Source organism: Oratosquilla oratoria, chromosome 6, assembly GCF_046742065.1.
Source record: "Oratosquilla oratoria isolate Oo_2021 chromosome 6, ASM4674206v1, whole genome shotgun sequence".
NCBI classification, from domain to species: domain Eukaryota; kingdom Metazoa; phylum Arthropoda; class Malacostraca; order Stomatopoda; family Squillidae; genus Oratosquilla; species Oratosquilla oratoria.
Window position 1 is genome coordinate 38,480,354 of NC_134782.1, and position 21,871 is coordinate 38,502,224.

General features: G+C 39.5%; 1 protein-coding gene across 1 annotated transcript in view; it reads right to left on the bottom strand.

The window, feature by feature from the left end:
* The window catches only part of LOC143025995 (uncharacterized), a 40,098-nt gene that overhangs the window by 15,037 nt on the left and 3,190 nt on the right, over positions 1-21,871 (bottom strand). The window contains exons 2-5 of the mRNA XM_076185980.1: positions 8,820-10,674; positions 3,332-3,467; positions 1,928-2,035; positions 165-738 (exon numbers count right to left, since the gene is read on the bottom strand). Of these exons, the coding sequence (XP_076042095.1) occupies positions 165-738; positions 1,928-2,035; positions 3,332-3,467; positions 8,820-10,624 (2,623 nt within the window). The 5' untranslated portion in view covers positions 10,625-10,674. The remainder of the gene's footprint in view (positions 1-164; positions 739-1,927; positions 2,036-3,331; positions 3,468-8,819; positions 10,675-21,871) is intronic.

Here is a 21,871-nt window from a genome sequence, read left to right on the forward strand (position 1 = left end):
TCGGAAAATAAATCTTTTATTACAAGTGTCACATTTGAATGGTTTATCACCCGTGTGTGCTTTTTTGTGTGTGGATAAGGTGGAACTTTGTGTGAAGGCCGCTTCGCAAATGTTACAAACGTATGGCTTTTCGCCAGTATGGATTCGCTTGTGGTTCTTCATACTTTGACCCGTCGTGAAAGTTTGATCGCATATATCACACGTGTACGGTTTTTCTCCAGTATGTTGCCTCATATGCCCTGGTAAATGGGAGGACCTCGAAAACGTTTTACCACACACGCCACACATGTACGGCCTTTCGCCTGTGTGCACACGTTTGTGCATACGCAAATTTGACCGCTGAGTGAAGGTCATGTCACACTCATCACACACAAAAGGTCGTTCACCAGTATGTATCCTCATGTGGTCACGTAAGTTGGCATTACAAGCATAAGTTTTTCCACACTCTTGACAAGCTACACGTTCCCCATTGGAATTACGAATACGTGGAGGGCGCTGCCCTGATGCTTTATGATGTTCTGGTTCACTAACCACTGTCTGTAGGTTGCGTGGGGCTTGAGGCACTGCCAGCTGGACTGTTATTTGCTGTTGTGGTTGCTGTGGTTGGTGCTGTGCTGTGTTATATGTGAGCTGATAATTAAGGTGTGTCATGTCAGATGGATTCATGAGATCCACTTTGTTGGTCACCAGATCTGAGTTGCACCACGTAGCTCCACCTAAGTGCTCCATTGTGACACACTACTGATGGGAACCAACAATCAAGAGGTTAAAGGGCACGGGAAGGAGAGACAACTGGCCCTCCTATGAGCTCACGTTACAGATGGGCGGCTTCATGGTGGGAACCATGCCTCTCAGGTTGGGTAAGTCCAGGTGCCATCCAACTGCTGTCTGTCCCTTGAACAACAGCAGCAACCCAGGTACCCAGCCTGCAGGTGCCCATATAGTGCCACCTGTAAATACACTGAGTGTTAGCAACAACAAAGACCAGGGGGACTGAGAGGTGACTATATAACAATGCAAAACTTGATTGGCCATTGGTACTGAAAAGTGACTCCTCTATGGAGGCAGTCATTGCCATGAAGTTGAACAATGAAGGCAAATATCAAGGCTGATTCTTTTTAAATTAATCTTTTAGGCTAATGAATGAAAGTTGGCTCATTGGTTGCAACAGTCAGTGATTTACAGGCAACTCACCAGTCATGGGCACACATAAAAATATGTATATCTAACATAAAACACACACAATAAGAACAGAACTAACCTTTGCTACTAGATACAATATAGGAAAGAAAACAGTGCACCTTGGATAATTGTAGTATACAAAACAAAATGTACTGTAACTGTCTTCATAAATTCACTATTTGGCTATGCCATCCCATTCAAAACAACGAGTTGCCATTATATAGTGTCAAATTAGACCAAGACTATGATCCAAGTATCAACTTTCATCCATCCTTGACCCTCATCAGAAGAGGTGGGAAGATTTTAAGCAAACGTGTCCACTTTCTATCATTAATATTATGATATAAATCATTACTGTACAGTGATGCAATACTCAATAGAATAGTTATTAGTATGACATCAATGTTCATATGTGACTCATAACATATATAAAGGAATTTTCTGTTACTTGCCTCCCTGAAGAATTTTTTTTATATGGCCTTGTGTGTAAATGTTTGAATTATTAATCAATCTGTTGCCCTAAGTCTCTCTTGCCATAAGCCCACAACTCCCGTGTAACCACCTTCACCTACAGGACTGGTCAACAAGTCATTCAAAGAAGAAATATTTTCTTTTCTGGGTAAGGCTTGGGTCAGACAGGGTAAGATTAAGTGTCCAGTGTCCCGTGTGATGGTTGCATCTAGGGCAGTTTGTTTCTGTGGCAAGGCCATTTCTGTGCTGATAATGTCTAAGTGCAGGATGGTACCCTGAACACAAGCATGCTGGTGTGGTTCTTACTTTTCTTGGGAGGGCTCGAGAGTGAGAAATTTGGTGGTTGTTGTTCTGAATGTGAATGTGTTTCTGTGTGGATGTACTAAGTGATACAAATAATAGGTTGCTGTATATGCTTGAATTGTATGCAGTTGGTTTAGTTTTTTGTTGAATTCAGGTGGTTGCACTTGCATGGTGTAATGTAACTGGTGAGTAGGGTTGAGGGCCTTAGCATAAAGCTGTCTACCCAACTATCCATATATCAAAAGGTTTCTTCTCCCTTATAAGGGAGGCATCCAGTCACCCATCCCACACCCATTTCACTTCCATCTAGGTTTGTAGATAAAAGGCAAGCCTTTCCACCTACCCACTATCCAGGTCAGAGACAGCATTGCCAGACAGTATATTCTGGGCAGGGTCCTATGGCCTAGGTTAGTTTAGCCCCACTGCTGCATTTACATGGTGACCTTCCTTCCTTGTCTCCTCGAGTGTAAATAGAGAAGGTGAGGAGAAATCCATTTGGACTACATCAATATCATTCATTCACAGCCATTCTCAGCTCATACTCCCTTTGCTGTTCAACAGACATTCCCCTTTTACCCAAAACTCCCTTCACCTCAACCATCCATATTATTCTTGGTCTTCCCCTCAAGCTCACTCCAACCAACTCTGCCTTCCACACTATCTTTTACTAATCTTTCTTCACTAGTTTTTCAAAGTGCCCAAACCATCCTGATATTCCTTAAGCAATGCAATCTGCCACCTCCCCTTACACCATTACTCTCTTCCTCATTTCTCACACTATCCATTTCCATAGCTCTCACCATACTTCTCTAGCACTTCATCTTAAACACATCTAATTTCTCATTTCTGCCCCTCTTACTCTAGACCTATCTTTTTCATATGATATTCTAGAGAGGATTTTGATTTCTGTGTGCAGGTGTACTATTTGGGTGGTTTTGGTACATCTTGTTATCATTCTCAATGACAATTTTTTTTTGTATAGTTTGCAAGGTGTTCCTCTCATATACAGATGACTTGACAAAAATAACCCTGGTACAGTAAATACAAAATAGCAACAAAGAACACCCAAGCCTACTTGAACAAACTGGAACAAAGGCTCTAAAATAAAAGAATGGAAGCTTCACTCCAGAAATCAACAGTAACATATCACTCACTCCAGACAACCATGAAATAGAAACACCCTAAAGTAAAATAAAATAGCCAACACCTTTCACTGGAAAAGACCCCTGAAATCTCTAGGCTTCGCAGTTGATACTCATATGACTTTCATCCCACATAGCAATCAATAAATTGTTCCCTTAAGTTTTAATCAATCCATCCATTGCCCCTGGTCTCTCTTACAGAAGACCCATGGCCTCCAGGAAATTAGCCCTACAGGGCCAGCACCTCGAGTTTCACTATGTGGAAAACCTGCAGCCCCTACAGTGGCTGACAAAGAGTCCTCAGAACCTCCAGAAGATCTCTTTGGGAAGAAACTTTGGACTGTTGTTGGTGTTGTAGCAGTTTGCAAACTGTGATTAGTGTTTCTTTTAGCTCACTAAAATCTCCAATTGGTACTGATCTCATAATATATATTTTCTTGATGATTTCCACTGTTAGATCCTTGATGTAAAGGCTAAAGGACATGCATATATCAAAAGTAAAGCCTAGAATTTTTTGGCTCTTGACCATTCAACTTTTGCATGATTTTGATTCATGGTTATCTGAGGTAATCAATTTCACAAGTGATTTCTGATGGAAGGATGCCATTCTGTTCTGTCTCTGCCACTGTTCCAATTTGCCTAAGCATATTTAGATATTTTTCTCAGATGTCTTGTAGTTACTATGCTAAGCTATTATTATTGAGTCATCTGCCTGGTGTTATACTCTGGATTTGGAGTGGGGAGGTACATTGTGAATAGGTTAGTGTAGGTGAAAGAATTGCTACTTTGGGGACTCCATGTACAAAAACTTTCTGATCCTTAATATTTGTTATTGTTGCTGTTGTCATTCCCTAGACTGTCTGCCCAACAAGTCCTGCCTCCATCTGGAATGCCACAGCTGGAATGGGGATTTTCAACAAATAATTCAGTGTGTATATTGTGTTGTTGGCGTGCATGATTGTGTACAATGCAGTCTTCCATAATATGTTGTATATTATGGGGTAATGTGTTGCACCCTAAACAGCTATCTGCAATGCAGTCATCCAGCTTTTTCTGGTTGCTTAGAAGGGCTGGATGGTGGACTGTCCTTTCAGGGGAGTGAGGGTTCAGATGGAAGGATATCTCAGGGTCTGGCATGCAGCAATGTACCGTCTTTCAGTTTGTTTCCTGAACGGTTGGCTGCAGGCCTGTGGCCTTCCAGTTAATGAAACCCAAGTCATTGACTATTATCACCACTGTTATACACCAAATTGAAATTCTTTGGGCCTTAGATAAAACAACATACAAATCATGCAATAATGGTCATTCATAAAAGAAGAATAACAGAACCTACAAAGATAGTATCTAAGTAAATTTCCTTAAATGCTACTAAAACTGAACAAGTACACTTCAAAACAAAAGCCACCTTACCTAGTCTTCTTCAGGTCCTTCTGTCCTTAGTAAGTTACTCCTGGTTTCGTATTTCCTGCAAGTAGAATTATAATTATAGGATAATTATGGCTTATGGTACTAAAATGTGAAGTTGACAACAACAGTAATAATACACTCCTTATATACAGCACTGTCTGTATTATACAGTAAATCTATAGTCCAAACACTAGTATCTATTCAGTAACTGCAAGATTACACTTTTAACAAGTGGAGGTGGGCAATTAGCATCCTGATTATATACATATACTGTATATATATATATACACCAATGGCCTTTCCCACCTTGCAAGGGTGGTGGCGGAGTCAAAGAGTTACACTCATAGGGTCTTGTCTCTGGATTCTTTTAGGTGACAGGCTCATACTTGCTGGATTTTTTTTTTTTTTTTTTTTTGTATGGCTTGGTTTGCTGAAAAGCAGACCATTCACGTCTTGATGCATTATGTCAGCACTTTGTTATTCTCCAGTTCTTTAGTTTTGTGGTTTGCAAATCATTTATGATAAATGGTTGTTTAGTATGTTGGTTTGGTGATGGTAATAGTATAGGTTCTTCATATAACCATACATCTGATGGGCTCATTTATATATTCTTTGTTCTCCACATATTAAGTTCATCATTTATGGTTTTTGCATACTTGTCCCAGTGTCTTTTTTGCTCTCAATTAATTGGGATTTCTTTTTCTCATCCAGTTGGATCCTTCCCTCCTTTCAATTAACCTTTGACGATGTGCTTTTTGATATCCTTCAGCACAAAGTTTGTAATCTGTCTTAGGCTTCACCTAAGGATGGGTACAAGGTTACATCAAAACTTGCTAACTCCATTTTTATTTCCTCTTTATATTCTCTCCATTTTGTTTTGTTGTAGTTGATCACTCCCTTTTCCAAGTTCTGATTTTTTGTCACTTAGTTCTAAAGTGAATTTACTGAGGTGTACCCAATACTAGCAATCCCTGGACGACACCACATTTCTTTCCTGAGTGACCTCTGGGCCCACTTGGTTGTCAATGGTTACCTAAGAGCCATAGGTCTCCTGCAAGAGATCTGGGACACTAAGTTGAAGGATTGGTTGATTTTTATTTTTTTTTTATTTTTTGCTCCATCTATTTCATAGGTGAAAAAAAAAAAAAAAAATCTCTACTCTATATTTCTTTAGGATCTTATATGATTGATGATTCAGTTTAATCAAGAGGCTAGAATGGTGCCCCTTGAGGACTTTGTTGTGTGGAATTAATTGAACCGTGCCCTTGGTCCAACTCGCAGCAGGGTAGCTGCCATCACCTCAACCTCCATTGCAAATAGTAACATTTAAGTCCCCTCGGCCATCAAGGATCCTATACTTCTTTTAATTCTTTTCTTCTTCCTCTATGTATCTTATAATTTAATCTATATTTATTTCTATTCAGACAGATTCTTCATTCCCTTCTTTTCTCTCTTTTTTTCCCATTCATCAAGGAAACAATTTTGAGAGTGACTGAGTGTCACCCTCACAGGGACCTCCAGATGAAGACAAGGGGATCAAGCTGAAGAGAGTCTGCTATGAGAAAATTCTCTGACATCCATCTTGGAGGCCCACTGCTAATAAGTACTAGTCACTGGTTCCTAGAGAAAAAAGTACAAACTACAGCAAAAAACTATTCCATGAGAGGAGTGAATTGGGAACACATTGACAAGGAAACAAGTTCTGATCTTCCAGTTTTATGGAGGGAGTGAAAGTGGTAGGCATGTTGAGAGTAAAAGGGGGACGATTTTCCTCTCCCATACCTATTTGACCAAGGAGGGCAGTGGGCAAGATGCAGGGATGATCTGTCATCCAGGAGCCAAGATGAGAAGGGGGGAGTGAATGGGCATGGAGTATGTGGGGATGGAATGGGTGGGAGCAGATTTTGTGCCATTGTTTTCTGGCAACCTCCCTTGTAACAGAGGAAAAAGCCTTTGACATATGTACACCTATCCACCTTGGTTTGCATTAACAACTTGTTCTGCAGGAAGGATATCAGTCATCTCCCTGCTGCCCATCTTCAAACCCAATTAATTCTCTTCTTCCACTTGGAAGTGCAGCTATGTGGAGTTGAAACTTAGTCCTCAATGTACTTTACCAGACCTGTTAGTCTTCCGACTGTGCCAAATATATCTCACCAAATTCACATCTATTTCCTTCCCCTTCAAACATAAGGAGAGCTGAGAACCAGCAACTGAATCCTTCTATTTTTAGCAACACTAATACCATGCAACCATAAGAGAGATCTATGAAGACCTGACAACTCATATCAGCTGAGGCTGCAGGTTTCCAGTTAGCAAAATTGAAGATAAAAATTAATTGATTTGCATCAAGAATGGTTGCTAGTGTATCTATAGTTACATATTCTCATGACTAGCTTACTCCTCATTAAGTGCAAATATCAACATATTCCATCTGCTATGTTCTTCAGTTAAATAAAAGTAAAAACCACAGTATAAATGAATTTTGTCTATTCCTAACATTATAAATTTCTTCATGGGAGTTTGGTCCCAATGATGGATACCAGCTTGTTTCTCTATCATCTTAAAAATTTTCAGGTAGCTGGTCAGTTACCAGACTCTCCCACAAATCTGAGAACCATTGTAGTGCTGCACTTATTCATTTATGTGGGACAGTGGTGATATAATGTTTTCTGTGATGATAGTATATGCAGTACTCAGTGTACGAAACCAAAACAATTTTATGTTGCTTCTGTTTCGGTGCAGAATACTGTCAGCCTCTGGTCGCAGATACTCGCAACACACATCTGTTCAATGATGAATGCATGTCACTTTTACATTCTATTGACCATCCTTAAATCTTTCCTTTACCATTGCTATAATTCCACCTACCCAACGCCCATTTGTTTCCCCTTTAAAAATCTTTTAGATTTTTGTGGATGGAGGGCCATCCCTATTCTTCACCTACTCCTCAGATCAAAAGCAATACTGTACAACCTAAAGTATTATAACAGTCTAATGTAAAATATAGTAATTATTACTACATAGAAAAATGTTACTTTGTGTTACTTTGTCTTTTTCATGCAGTTAGCTACATGAGCAGTTGCTCTAGGTAGTAGTTGTGCTGATACATCACAAGAGAATATGACACTGCACATTCCTATAATGCAAAAAATACTGAAACTCCTTTTGAAAAAAAAAAAAAAAAAAGTTTAGTAGGTCTGATAAAAACATCAATCTAAACAATAAATTTTATTACAAGATTAAAAATGTTTATAAAAAACAATATTAACCATATAAAAAATTATCAAATTAAGACAAAATAAATAAAAATTGTTGCAGCAAAATTAACATATAAAATCGGGGAGATAGTAATTTCACTTAAATGCATTTTATAGAAAAGTGCAAAAACTCAAGCCGACAATGTAAATTCAAAACAAGTCTTCAAAAGTTTTTGAAAAGACAATGTTCAAAAAGAATTTTGCCAAACAAAACTTTAAAGATACTTATTAAAAACATCTGATCAATGGAAAAGAAAAAAAAATAATAATAAAAAATAACAAATAAATAAAACCATAAATAAATAAAATAATAATAAAACAAATAATAAAATAAAATATTAATAAAATAAAAATAACAATTTATCTAATAGCCCTTGTGGAATATAAAATTTACTTCTTCTATCATAAGCCCAGTGGTGAAAGAGGTTAATATTATATGTGGTAACCTTTGTGGAATACTGGGTTAACAATTTTGCACTGGTTTAGTTCTGTTTTTACTTTGTACTTAGAGCACCTGCATGGAACACTGCTAAGGCACAGTTTGTGAGTTAATAGTTATATTTCATATAAAATATATTTATATATAAACACATATATGTATATAGCTACCTGTACATTACCTCAGAACTGCACAGTATTAGTAATTTGAAATAAACAAAATAAGACATATGCACACCCATTAATTGTCATTTAATAATGAACCCAATATATTTTGAATCTGTTTCTCATACACGAAGGCAGTTAAAAACAATATGGCATTTCAACCCTTGAGAGCTGTAACTATAAACAATCTGGAGCACCACCAAAGAATACACAACAATGCTTTGCTTGGAAGACAACTTTGAAGAGTTTGTAGTTTAGGTTCTGACTATTGCTACTTGCACCAATGAATACTTCCTTTACATAAACTGGAATGTAAAAATGACTTGAAAGACCTCACAACATTCAACTTGTAAATTAAATCAAAGACGTCCTGGGATACCACTAAAATTATTCTCTCAAAGCACATCTCCACTGCAAGCATTCAAAGGACTTAAGTTACACAGCCTACTGTCAAAAACCTTTTTCAAACCAGCTAGACTGTACTACACTGCAGTAAGTATCTGGATCGGACTGAAGATGTGCCTCTATCTCAATACTTGGGGCAGTTTCATTGTCCACATTGTGGATGTTCCCCTTGGAAACTACAGACTGTGTTAAAGAAGAGAGAGCACTATCTGGCAAATGCTGATGTACTCCTTGACCTGGGTCTATCAAAAAGGCATCACTTGTACTGCCATGGGAATACTTTGCTGCAGCCAACAGCTGAGACACGCCACTGCCAACCAAGTCCTCAACAGCTTCTTCAACTATGTGACTGGTTTCATCTTCCCTACTCTCAGCTTCATCAAGTGCTGGCAACTCACTAAGGTCATTCAAAGCTTGTTGAAAATCAAAAGTTGAGCTACCATCAACTATTTCACCTTTGACCTCATAAAGGTGCTCCTCTTGATCCCGATTCTGCAATTTGCTTTCCGATTCCTGCACCTCCTCAAAAGTTGAGCTACCATCAACTATTTCACCTTTGACCTCATAAAGGTGCTCCTCTTGATCCTGATTCTGCAATTTGCTTTCCGATTCCTGCACCTCCAAGTCTGGAAGACCACCTCTATATTTCCTCACCCTTGAAATTTTGTCTATCACTGTTCCATCCCTTCTACTATCTACATCTGACTCCTCCATCACCTTCCCAACTAACTTTTTAGCGCGTCTAGGACGCCCACGTTTCCTCAACCTGGTTACTGTTCTAACACCCTTCCTGATACGCCCATTTCTTCCGCCACTACTTGCTACCCCTTTTTGAAGATCACACTTCATTAGCTCTTGCCGTTTGATACAGTTCTTGTAACCATTATTACCACAGTATTTCTGCTTGTGTTTAGACAAATAGGAGGAGGTTTTGAATGACTGATTGCACTTTTCACACTGGTATGGTTTCTCTCCTGTATGTACTCGTTCGTGGGTCTGTAAGCCCGAACGCGAAATGAAAGCCTTCCCACAAACGTAACACTTGAAATTCCTCTCCCCTGTATGGATCTTCTTATGTGTAGCCAAACAAGAACTTTGAGCAAATGTTGCCTCACAAACATCACAAACAAAAGGTCGTTCACCCGTATGAGTACGGAGGTGATTTTTCATGATCTGGTTAGTAGCAAATGCTCTGCCACACTGAGGACAGGCAAAGGGCTTTTCTCCAGTATGAGTGCGCATGTGCCCAGGGAGATGTGAGGACCGAGCAAAGGTTTGGCCGCAGATGCCACACATGTATGGCCGCTCCCCTGTGTGCACTCTCTTGTGACTGTGAAGATTGGAACGCTGAGTGAAAGACACACCACACTCTTCACACTTGTAGGGCCGCTCACCAGTGTGAATGCGTAAATGATTTCTTAAGTTTGCTCCACATGCAAAAGTAGCACCACATTGATGGCACTCAATTCGCTCCCCAGCAGGCGACTGCAGCCTTCCCTTTGAAGCCTTAATCCCACCTCCCACATCCTGGGCTTTCACAGCAGAAGTAGCAGCACCAAAAGCAGCGGAAGCTGTGATTCCTTGGCTACCTCTCTGGACATGGTGCTGCTGTGTGCTTTCTGATTGAAATAATGTTGTGCCCTGCGGCACACTGGAAGAAATGTATTGCACGTGGGGTGATGGTTGCACAAACACGGCGTCACCAACAGTAGGGTCCAGCTGCTGCACCTGAGGAGCTGCCAGCAACTCGGAAAAGGCATTATAGCTGCTGCTGCTGTTGCTGCTGTACCAACTAAGACCGGCATGGCCTGACATGGGCTCCATGTTGATAGTCAGCAGCTCACACAACATTCAACGATCCATTTTGCATCCCTGCGTCCCTGACCTGGTTGTTATGTCACCTGCAATTATATACTCAACGTTAGACCAGCTATGTATGACCAGCTGCATGTCTTATCACCGCAAAACCCCCACTGCGACTGCCCTTGTTAGTTCTGCCTCTTACTATTGTGACGTACACCCTAGCCATATTCATATCCATCAATTATGGTTTTTTGATATGTACCATGATTGATCTTTAATATACAGGGTCTAACAGATAAATCCGTACAACTTCTTATCACATGTTTTAAGATTAATATCTCGGGTTATAATAAACAGAGAGTTATGAAATTTTCAGTATATTTAGAAAAGGCAATAAGAACAATGATTTTATTCAATGTAACCACCTTCAGCTGTTATGACGCTTTCAACGCGTTTACGAAACTTGGATACAGCGTTGATGATCTCAGACTTTGATAATGAACCCACAGCCTTCTTGATGTCTGTCTTCAGGGTTGTTATACTTCTGTGTGGCTTGTCACATGCCTTGGCCTCAATTCGCACCCAAAAATAATAATCTAAAGGGTTTAGGTCTGGCGAATTTGAGGGCCACAACTCTTTGTTCCAGAACTGCACATTTGACCCTTCGAGAAGGTTGGTGGTCCTCTTCGCTGTGTGGGCTGGAGCCGAGTCTTGTTGGAAGACAAACTGGTTGCCACTAGCCTTATCTTTCATCCAGGGTATTATTTTCTCTTCTAGAACTTTGCAATAGACAACGGCATTGACTTTCTCCTTGTTGTTGAAGAAGTGAGTGAAGACGTCCCCTCAGTTGACACCACACAGAGCACCATGACACTTGCCGGTTTCTTCGTCGTTGTCTTGTGTTCAACCTCTGAGGATGAGGAGGCTATCCAGCGATCATTCCGCTTATTGAAAGTCGCATCAACCGTGAAAATCTTCTCGTCGGAAAAAAACTTGATGACTGAGCCATTCGACTTCATCCAGTTCAACAGCTTTTGGCACCTGGTCAAGCGGATTTCTTTCATTTTTCGTGTCAAAAGATGTCTTTTTCCTTGTGAGAAAGAGGTTAATCCCAATTTCTTTAACCACTTCAATACGGGACTTAAATCTCGCGGGCAGCAGCCAATGCCAGCCATACAACGTAACGAAATAATATTCGCATCATAAAATATAGTCGCCGCTTATATCGATTGTTCTCTCTTTCACCCGCGAATTTTGAAAACCACAGAGAATGGGATTAAGGGCGCATTTGGGAGAATGTAAAAACACAGGGGCGACTACAATAAATATAATCAAGACGCCGATATAGCAGCGTCGCGAATCTACTTGCTCCTCATGACGCCTACGTGTGCGGCACCGTATGGAAGGGGTTAATGCTCTGTGAATTGTCATTGTGCTGACACCTCTCTTCTTTGCCAATGTCGATAATGGTAAGGCTGGATTTGCATTGACACTTCTCTTGAGACCAGCTAAAAAGTGAGGTGTTAGAATTCTGCCCCTTCTGGGCTTGTGAGCAGCTCGTTGGTCTTCGCCGGTCTCATCAAAACGTTTACAAACATCGTAAACAGTCTGTCTGGAGTATTTTAGCATCCTTATTATGGCGCTAGGAGTGTGACCCGCGCGACGAAGTTCGCATATGGCTGAACGTTTGGCTTGTTCCATTGCTTAATATTTATTGCACCGGTGCTAGTATACAACTGGCTAAATTATTAGACAAATGGAAGTATCTGGAAACAATCAGAATTGCCATATGTTACTTTTTAAGTGATTAAAACCTCTTCAAAGTTTGTACGGATTTATCTGTTAGACCCTGTATGCCGCAACATCTTTTCATAATCAGTATCTTCTATCATTTCTTTCCTGCTTCAGAAATTGACACCTTTGCAGACCCTTATACCTAACATAAATAGATTCTCAAAGTTTTCTTTGTTTTCCTTTGATTGTTCAGCTGTTGAGACACAGAAAACACATCCTCTAGTTGAAGATTCACATCCATACCTAGTTCTTCAATTTGCCTACTTTCTATAGATAACCTTTAATGTCCTTGCTCCCTCTAGGTGATAAATATCATCAGCTACAGCTACTGGCACAAATGAAGAGCTCATCAAGGTGCAATGTTCTTCTCAATCACAATAGCTTTCCGACAGCTCACTCTTCACTGCTTTTAGAGACAATAGCAAGGATTTAACAATACATAAAATTAAGTAATGAGAGCAAGAGTGAAAACCACAACTGGAGAAAGTCTAACAATACTCAATATCATAAAAATAAATACAAAACCTCAAGACCTACATACACAAAGACTAGCCTTGGGGAGCCTGCTCACAACAACAATCCCTCTCATATCCAAACCTACATTATCTGAACCTCGCCATTATTAAATGATTAGTGTATTGTATACCACTTATACTCTTTCAGAATTGAAAATTTAGCACTGGAGTGGCCGAGTGAAGATTGGAGGAGGGGATGCAATAATACCTTGAGTATGCAATTATTCCCCAAATCCAAACACACCTAGGTCCAATTCATTCAGACAAGGGAGTGATTACCGTACTTTCCTTACTGTCATCAGGGACCAAAGAATGGTACTTGCAAATGGTAGTCTTGTGAGACGTACAAAAAAAAACAAATTCCTGCTGCCCCACCATCAATCTCATCCCCATCTGGGGGTGCAGGCCAGAGGGGCTGACACTTGGTCCCAAGACCCGACCCAGGATAGATCTCTATCAATTTTGACTGTATTTCTTCCACTCTTTCACATCTGAGCTAACAACCAGTGATAACTTCACCTCTTACCACTAATAGTCCATGACAAACACAGTCTCACACTGGTACAACTTGAAAAATAGCCTAAAGTTTCTTCCCTGATTTATGGGAGGCTTCTGAGAACCATTGCCATGTATTGTGGGTTTGAATTTCCAGTCACTGAAACTTGAACCAACTATAATCATCAAAGCATTCCAACACTTATTTCAACTGTTCAGCATCTCTGTTTAAACAGTATCCCACACACACATCCTACCTCAAATGTTTGCTCCTCTAACAAACATATGCAATTGAAGTGTTCCAAACATTCTTCAGTTCATGTTTGATTCCTTCCTTGGTTATATCTACTCTCTAACAATATAAAAATGACCAAGTTTAATGTTTTGCATTTTTTTTTTCAGTATTCTACCACCACAATTTCATTTACAAAGTTAAAGGTTAAGTTCACATCTCATTAACTCCCACAACCTTATGACTTTTTCATCCTAGAACTTTAGATCTGTCAGATTTATATATGTCCTTTGATGTGCTGATCACTACAATCAAATCATTTCTAACCTCTTGCCCAATGCTTTCAATCTCTTCATGTTTTACCTGCAAGGCTATGAACAATTTGGTTGATGGTCTTTGTATTTTCTCAATCTTACATTCTTCATTATATGTAGATCACAATACCACTATAGGAGTAGATTCGACATTCTCCAATTTCATCATCATCTCTTACATGTAGTGGAAAGCCACTTTTATCAAGAGTTTGTATGTTTCTTCCACAATTTTACTGATATGCTAATCTAGGTAATAAGTCATCTGTGATCAGCACACCTAGATCTCTCTTCTTCTGCTTTTGTATTTGATTTCTCTCCACTTGAGTACTTCACTGACAGCCTCTTGTTGAGCATCAACCCATTTCCAATAATTTGTAGGTTCTTTACATGAAGTTCACTTTCCAGAATTTGTTTAATGCATTTATGTTGTGAAAACCTAGTGGCATAATTACATTGCCTGCTACGTCTGTTTTAAAATATATCCTTGCACTACAAGAGAGGTAGCACTCACTAACATAAGCACATGCATCTAAAATGTCAGATAAGGAATCACATTCTTGAGATCTTTTATAGAAAATAAAAGCAAAAATATACCATTTCCAATACATATGACACATTTTTATGTGCACTGGATTAAGAGAAGAATAAGAAGAAGAAAATGGCCAACCACAAAGTTGCTTCTGTTGTAATGAAGTGCTTCCTATGAGTCCACATTTCATTGGTTCTTAAAATAATTTTTTTACCCTTGAACCAATTGACTCAACCCAGTTGAAAGTTCTGGAAAGTCATTTATAGTGTCACAACAGCTTATAGTAAATGTTTACCACCAATTTCAATGGCATGGTATTTTACTAAGAATCTGATAAGGGCAGCTTTAATCACTTATCTTGTGCCTCCTAACCCTTGAATCAATATATCACACACCCCACACTGACTGGCTATCACTTTCAGGTAGCAGGCTAATCTGTCTTACTGTATACATTGTACTACCAAAACATATTCACCATTGTAGTATTTGGGAGAACATATTCCATGCTCCCTTCACCTCAAGTTTCTACCTATCCATCTATATGCCAACAGTCTTCTTCCCTCTTATAAGAGAGGTAGCCAGCCAAGATACCCCCACCCTCTACCATGCCTCAAGTTTCACCGACAGGAAAACCACAGTCATTAATGGCCCTTAAGCTCTCCCAAAGATTTCCCCGGGAAGAAATGTTGGACCTATGAAACTGTATTAGTGTGGGTCTGTCCCACTGCCACAAGCTCGTGTAGAGAGGGGAGCAGTTGCTTATTGTCAGTTCTCCTTGTATGAAAAAGTGGATAGCTGAAACTGATAAGATACCCCAGACTAATCTTGACACCAAGTCCCAGCCCCTTGAGGCTGCACCTCCTGATGGAGATGAGGGTGTTGATGGGACTTAAAATCAGGCATGTGTGTGTGTGTGCATTTACATAAGGTAAGGAGTAATGCTCAGTGAGTCCAGTCTCTTACTCTCCAACTTGGTGTATATATATATATGTTTGTGCATTGTATGTGTGAGCTGTGCCTCATTGCACTGCCTTTCACCCCATCAATATGATGGGTCAGGGTGATACTTCATCCCTAAGATATTGAGATGGGAGGCACAACTGAATGGATTTTGCTTGTGTATGATGTGTGGATGTACTTTTGACTTAGCCACTCTCTCTATATATAGGAGAAAGGGACTTTGGTAAATAACAAGCTTGAAGGTTATTTTTAGTAATACCAACTTAAGTTTCCTCCAAAATAACCTATGCAGCTTTACAATCAATAAACATTTCCCACATTCTTTAAATCCACTTCCAAATACTGTAATTTTTTAAAGGTTTTCAAAGAAGTATTACTATACTGAAGACTCTTAGATGAATCCATAACAAAATGTGCAATGTTTTCAATCACTACGACTACTGATAAGATTATCTACGTATAATCTATATCATCCGATGCTGATTACTTGAAGGTGAGGCCTGGCTTTGATGCTCTTCAAACCAAATATAACCACTTAATCACTTAATAAATATAGGTTTCATATTTATAAACACTCATATACTACTTTTCACATAGTGCATTAATCTTGGCATAGGATGGCCATTTTTCCTAACAAAAATGAAGATTACAAAAAATTATAATATATAAATAATAAAATAAAGTAAATAAATAAACAACTTAATCAAATAAGGAAATAAATAATCCTATCCGTTACACAGCGAGGTAATACATTTTCTTGTGGGGTCATGGGACCACAAATGGACACAACTTCATGGAAGTAATGTTATCACTTGCCTCTGGTTATTAACATTATCATGGGCCAAATTCTGCACTACATATTGAAGTTAATTTGTTCACTGTAAAACTGGAAGAAGAAATTGAAGTTGGACAGCCCCTCCCATTTTTTCTTCCAATGTCAAGCTACTACCATTTGTAGAACTGCAAGGGAGAGCCAGGGTAATGGATTGTGTATATTTACTGCTATTGCATTTATATCCCCATCTGGTGTATTGGCTGCATGTTGTTATGGCAAAGTAGCAAGCAGTTGATACTTTAGGGACTACATGGGGCACCCCTACGGACCAGAGCCACACATCATTTTGTCTGTGATAGAGGAGGACTCTGCTCACAGAGATATGATGAAACTTTTATTATACTGCTATTGTCCCTCCGTTATGCTGTCCTCCAACCCCTTGTTGCTGTCCTGTACCATTTCTCTGAATTTCATTTCCTTGTTTCCCCTACTGTCGTGGGGGAAAAGAATGCTGCCACCAAGAATTCCCACTTGGATTGTATGTGGCAAGAAAAATGGGATGGGGATTGGGACCAGGCATCATTCTCCCTGTAGCCCCACAGGGGACATTCCTAAAAAAAAGTAAAGACATGAGAGGGTCTAGGAGGTTTCCAACCAGCACCCTAAGGTTTGGGTCTTTTAATGTGCGTGGATGTGGTAAAGATGAGAGTAAAAGGGAAGAGATAGGTAGTATGTTTGTGAGAAGAAAGATGGATGTGTTGGCTTTGAGTGAAACTAAGTATGTTTGTGAGAAGAAAGATGGATGTGTTGGCTTTGAGTGAAACTAAGTTGAGAGGAAAGGGCAAGTGTGAGTTTGGGAGTGTAGTTGGGAGGTTCTCAGGAGTGAAGGGAGGGTGAGGGAGAGAAGGGGTGGCTATACTAGTAAGTGAAGAGATAGGTAAACGTGTAGTAGAGTGGAGGGAGGTTTCTTCAAGGCTAATGTGGATGAAGGTGAAACTGGGAAAGGAGATGTGGGTTTTTGTAAGTGCATATGGGCCTGGTAGTGAGAAGAGTGTAGAAGAAAGGGAAGCTTTTTGGATAGATTTAAATGAGTGCAATGAGAGATTAGAGAGGAACGTCAATGTAGTAGTATTGGGAGACCTTAATACTCGGGTAGGAAATGAACCAGTTGACAGAGGGGTTGGGAAATGTGGAGTTCCAGGAGAGAATTGTAGTGGAGAGTTGATGGTGGAGATGTGTCTGGAAAGAGAGTTGATGACAGCAAATACAGTGTAAGTACACATGGGAGAGGGTGGTGGATGGAAGGGTGGTAGATAGAGTGTTAATGGACTATGTAGTGGAAGGTAAGTTGAGAGTAGAGGATAGATGGAGAAAGAGGAAAAGGACAAAAGGTATGGAGGTGCTTAAAGTGAACTCTTTCAATGAAAATGAAAAGGAGAAGGAGTACAAGAAGAAGCTGAGAGAGGAGTGGGAGGGAGTGAAGGATAGAGTAGAGCTAGGAGTGGAGGAGGAATGGAGATGGTTCAAGGAGGGAGTCACAAAGTGTGCAAAGATGGTGTGTGGCACAAGAAGGATGGGAGGAAATAGAAGGAAGGGTAGTGAATGGTGGGATGTGGAAACAAAGAAGGTTGTAGAAGAGAAGAAGCGAGATGTCACAGATTGGTTACAAAATAGGACGAGGGAGTCATATGAGAGGTACAAAGAAAAGAGAAGAGAAGTAAAGCACATGGTAAAGGAGGCAAAGAGGAGAGCAGATGTGAAATGGGGTAAGAGTATGACAGAAAATTTTGAAAGTAATAAAAAGATGTTTTGGAAAGAAATTAAGAGAGAGGAAGAGGAGGCGAATCAAGTAGAGAAGAAAAAGTAAAAGGTGCAGATGGAGAGACATTAATGGAAGAGAAGGCAGTAAGGGGAAGATGGGAAGAGTATTTTAGGGAGTTGCTAAATGTGAAGGAGGATAGGGAGGGAAAGACAGTTGTAATAGGAAGTGCTAAGAAAATGACCGCGATGAGTGATGAAAATTAGAGGAGAAATAAGGAAGGAGGAAGTGAAAGCAGTTGTTAAGATGATGAGAGCAGGTAAGGCACCTGGTCTGGATGGATGTCATGCAGATTGTCTAAAAAAAATGGAGGTACAGTGATGGTGGACTGGCTGGTGAGGTTATTTAATGTTTGTTAGAGAGAGGGTAGAGTGCCAGAGGACTGGAGGGGTGCCTGTATAGGTCCACTTTACAAGGGAAAAGGGGACAAGTGTGAGTGTAGTAGTTTCAGAGGGATTAGCTTCTTAAGTGCAGTTGGGAAGGTTTATGGGAGGATCTTGATTTTGAGAGGATCAGAGGGATTGAGGAAGTTGGTGACAGTGTTTGGAAGTGGGGGGGGGGTCGCTGATTTAATGAAGCGGCCTTGCTGTGGATGTGCTGTGTCTTGCGACACTGCTTCTGACCTAGGGGAGTGGACAAGATGCAGGGATGACCCGTCATCCAGGAGGTGCCAAGATAAGAGGGAGGGTAGAGGGTGGAGGGGAGTGGAGAGTATTAAGGATGGAATGGGTGGGAATGGTTTTTATGACTGTTTTATGGCTACCTCCCATGCAAAGGGGAAAAAAAACCTTTGGTATATGTATGTATGCATATGAACAGCTGTTCAATGTATTAATTACCAATAACCAACATGACCCTTAGAAAAAATATCATGGATAAGAGAGAGAGAGAATACATCACATGTTTGAGTGGCAGGGACATTATCTGACACCCATTTCAGAGGAAGGAAGGCAGTGAGAATGAACAAAATAGTAGATTAGGGACACCTGGCAGCTGCTCCATGAAACAGTGCCAACCATAAGATTTTATTGGTGCATAAAATGCTGTTTTAAACTGTGTAAACAGTATAAATAAAAATTGTTCTTGTTACTTAAATTGTTTTACAATTACTTAAAATGTTAGTTTCCTGTGTATGATGTGTATACATGCAAAAAAATATCCATCTGCATGTGCACACACACATGTATACCAAAATACAACTAGGTAAATACAAAGTAAAGAAAGTAAATTCTGAAAAGGACCTAGGAGTGATCATCACCAAACACGTCTCCAGATAAACATATAAATAAAGTAGTCAGAGAAACATACAATTTGTTGAGATCAATAAAGGTGGTTTTTGAATACCTGGATAAGGAAATGATAATATATATATTTTACAAACACTGATAAGGCCAAAACTGGAATATGCAGCAATGATATGGTCACCCAGTACAAAAAAGAATAAGAAAATTAGAAAGAATACAAAGAGCAATGACAAAGATGGCCTCAACACTTTCAAACTTGACATATGAACAAAGATTGGCTGAACTGGCACTGCCGACCCTTGAACAAAGAAGAGAATGAGGGGACCTACTACCCATCTACAGGATTATGAAAGGCAAGGAACTCCTTGATAGAGAGGACTTATTAAAGTGGGACAGAGGAAAAACAAGAGGACATGCAATGAAACTCAAAAAGGACAGCTACAGAAGAGACCTGAAAAAGAACAGCTTCCCACACAGGGTGATAGATATCTGGAACAAACTGGATGAAAAAAAAGTGTGCGCAAACATCATACAAGAATTTAAAAACAAACTTGATCTTGCAAGATACAAAAACGGGTCACCACGAGCATAGCTCCCCTTCCCATAAGATACAACTACGTAAATATATATATATATATAAAATGGAAATGCATCTATCTCTATTTGGATTTACTGGTCACCATGCTAAACAATGCAATTGGTTGTTCAGCATTTGTCTTTTAATAAAATTTTGCTCTAAAATGAATGTGCATGCCATACACCCAGCATTGTAACTGAATGACATACAACTGATGAATTCTGTTACCTTAAATTTCCCCAACAAAAATTTCAAACCACAAATCCTTGATGCTCATGGAGGTAGAAAGACTAGTGTGGATTACAGTTCCACAAGCATCAAATTAATTACCTTTCCCATCCTGAAAATATCCCTTATCTGGCTGTCCAACCCTGCTGTAGAAGGGCAACACCTCTCACTCGAGCAGTGTACAAGGATAAAGAGCTAAGATGGAAAGGACAACAGATGGGTTTCTCGATAGGAGAGGGATAGGTGTAGGACGAGAGGATGCTTTGACTTGGCCACCCCACTCATAATGTTAATTGTAGATTAAAAGATGCTAAACATACAACACATTCTCATCAGTTTGTCTAAAGTAAGTATCCTCATTTATGATTTCTACTGTGTTTTGTTTACTGCTATGTCAGCACCTGGGGAGAAGGAGGGAGAGTCATCATGTCTTGTCAGCTGACGATGTTGGCGCATTGCTTGTCAGTGCCAGCATGGTGGCAGACAATGCACAGTAAACATCAACTTAGTGCTTACCTAGTAAGTTGACAAAAATGCATTGTACTGTTTTTAACATATTCTATTTCATAATCAATATTATCTTTCATTATGTTCTTGCATCATCATGATAACCAGTTAAGGATTAAATAAAGATTTGTATATCACGACAGAGCAGAAAGAAGTTAAAAGTAAAAAATCACGAAACACAAGAAACTGACCGAGAACCAGTCTACATAAGACACACCTTTTATTTTCTTAATCAATTCATCCTTCTCTTTTAAAGCCACTACCTTCATTTGAGTGTTAAACATTTTCTTTACTCCTGTTTATTTCCATTTCTATTCACTGTAGATGCATTTTTATGAAAGTATCAAAATGTTTAAAAATAGTTGTCAATGGATTTTTCTCTTGTCATACCTCCCTACAGGATGCAAGAACCACACTAGCTTACATCCATGTCACCACCCAGCATGAAGACCAACAACACAGACTAAGCCTGGCTATATAAACAAACTGCCCCACATGCATCCATTACTCAGGAGATACCAAAGATCTCATCTTACACTGTCCCACCCAAGCTATACCCAACACAATGTTTCTTCCTTAAATGACTTATGGGTCAATCCAGTGCCTGTTGTCAATTACCTGGTAGTCAAGAGGAGAAATGAGATGAAGCATTTCAAGGTCTCACAAAAGACAAACTTTTATGTCATGGTATTTGAGCTACTTCTCTGTGAATTTTTTTTTTATGATCTTTCTTTCTAAATAGATAAGTATGGCATGCAGGTCCATTCATGGGTTACATGGATCTTAAATATGTGATTAATGTATTTCATCCGAAATATTTAGCACCTTTATCCTTGTGGTTAGCACTGCACTGAGGATCAGTCATGGATGGTAAGAAAGATTTAAGAAGGACAGCAGAATGGAGACAAGAAGATAAAAGCAATCAGCATTTTCTAATGAATGAAGACTAGTTTGCAATAATACAAAAACACTGCATGTACAAATCTATACAGACACCACTCAACTTACAAACATTCAAGTATCGAACATTAAGAGATACAAACAAAATTGATTGAAATTAATTTTTGTTCCAACACAAAATCTGTAAATTTTAGTCGAGCACCTCGGACTACTTCATGTTTATGTTACTACCCAGGCAGCGCAGGACCACAACCCAGGTGATGCCTGTTTACTTGCAAATGTGATCGTAGGTGCTGTGCTCTATTTGTACCCTGGAAGTAATTTTACCATAGGATACTGTATTCAGTGCAGACTTTATTCATCATGCCTGGTGATAGATATAAAGCTTGTGATGATATTGGCAGTG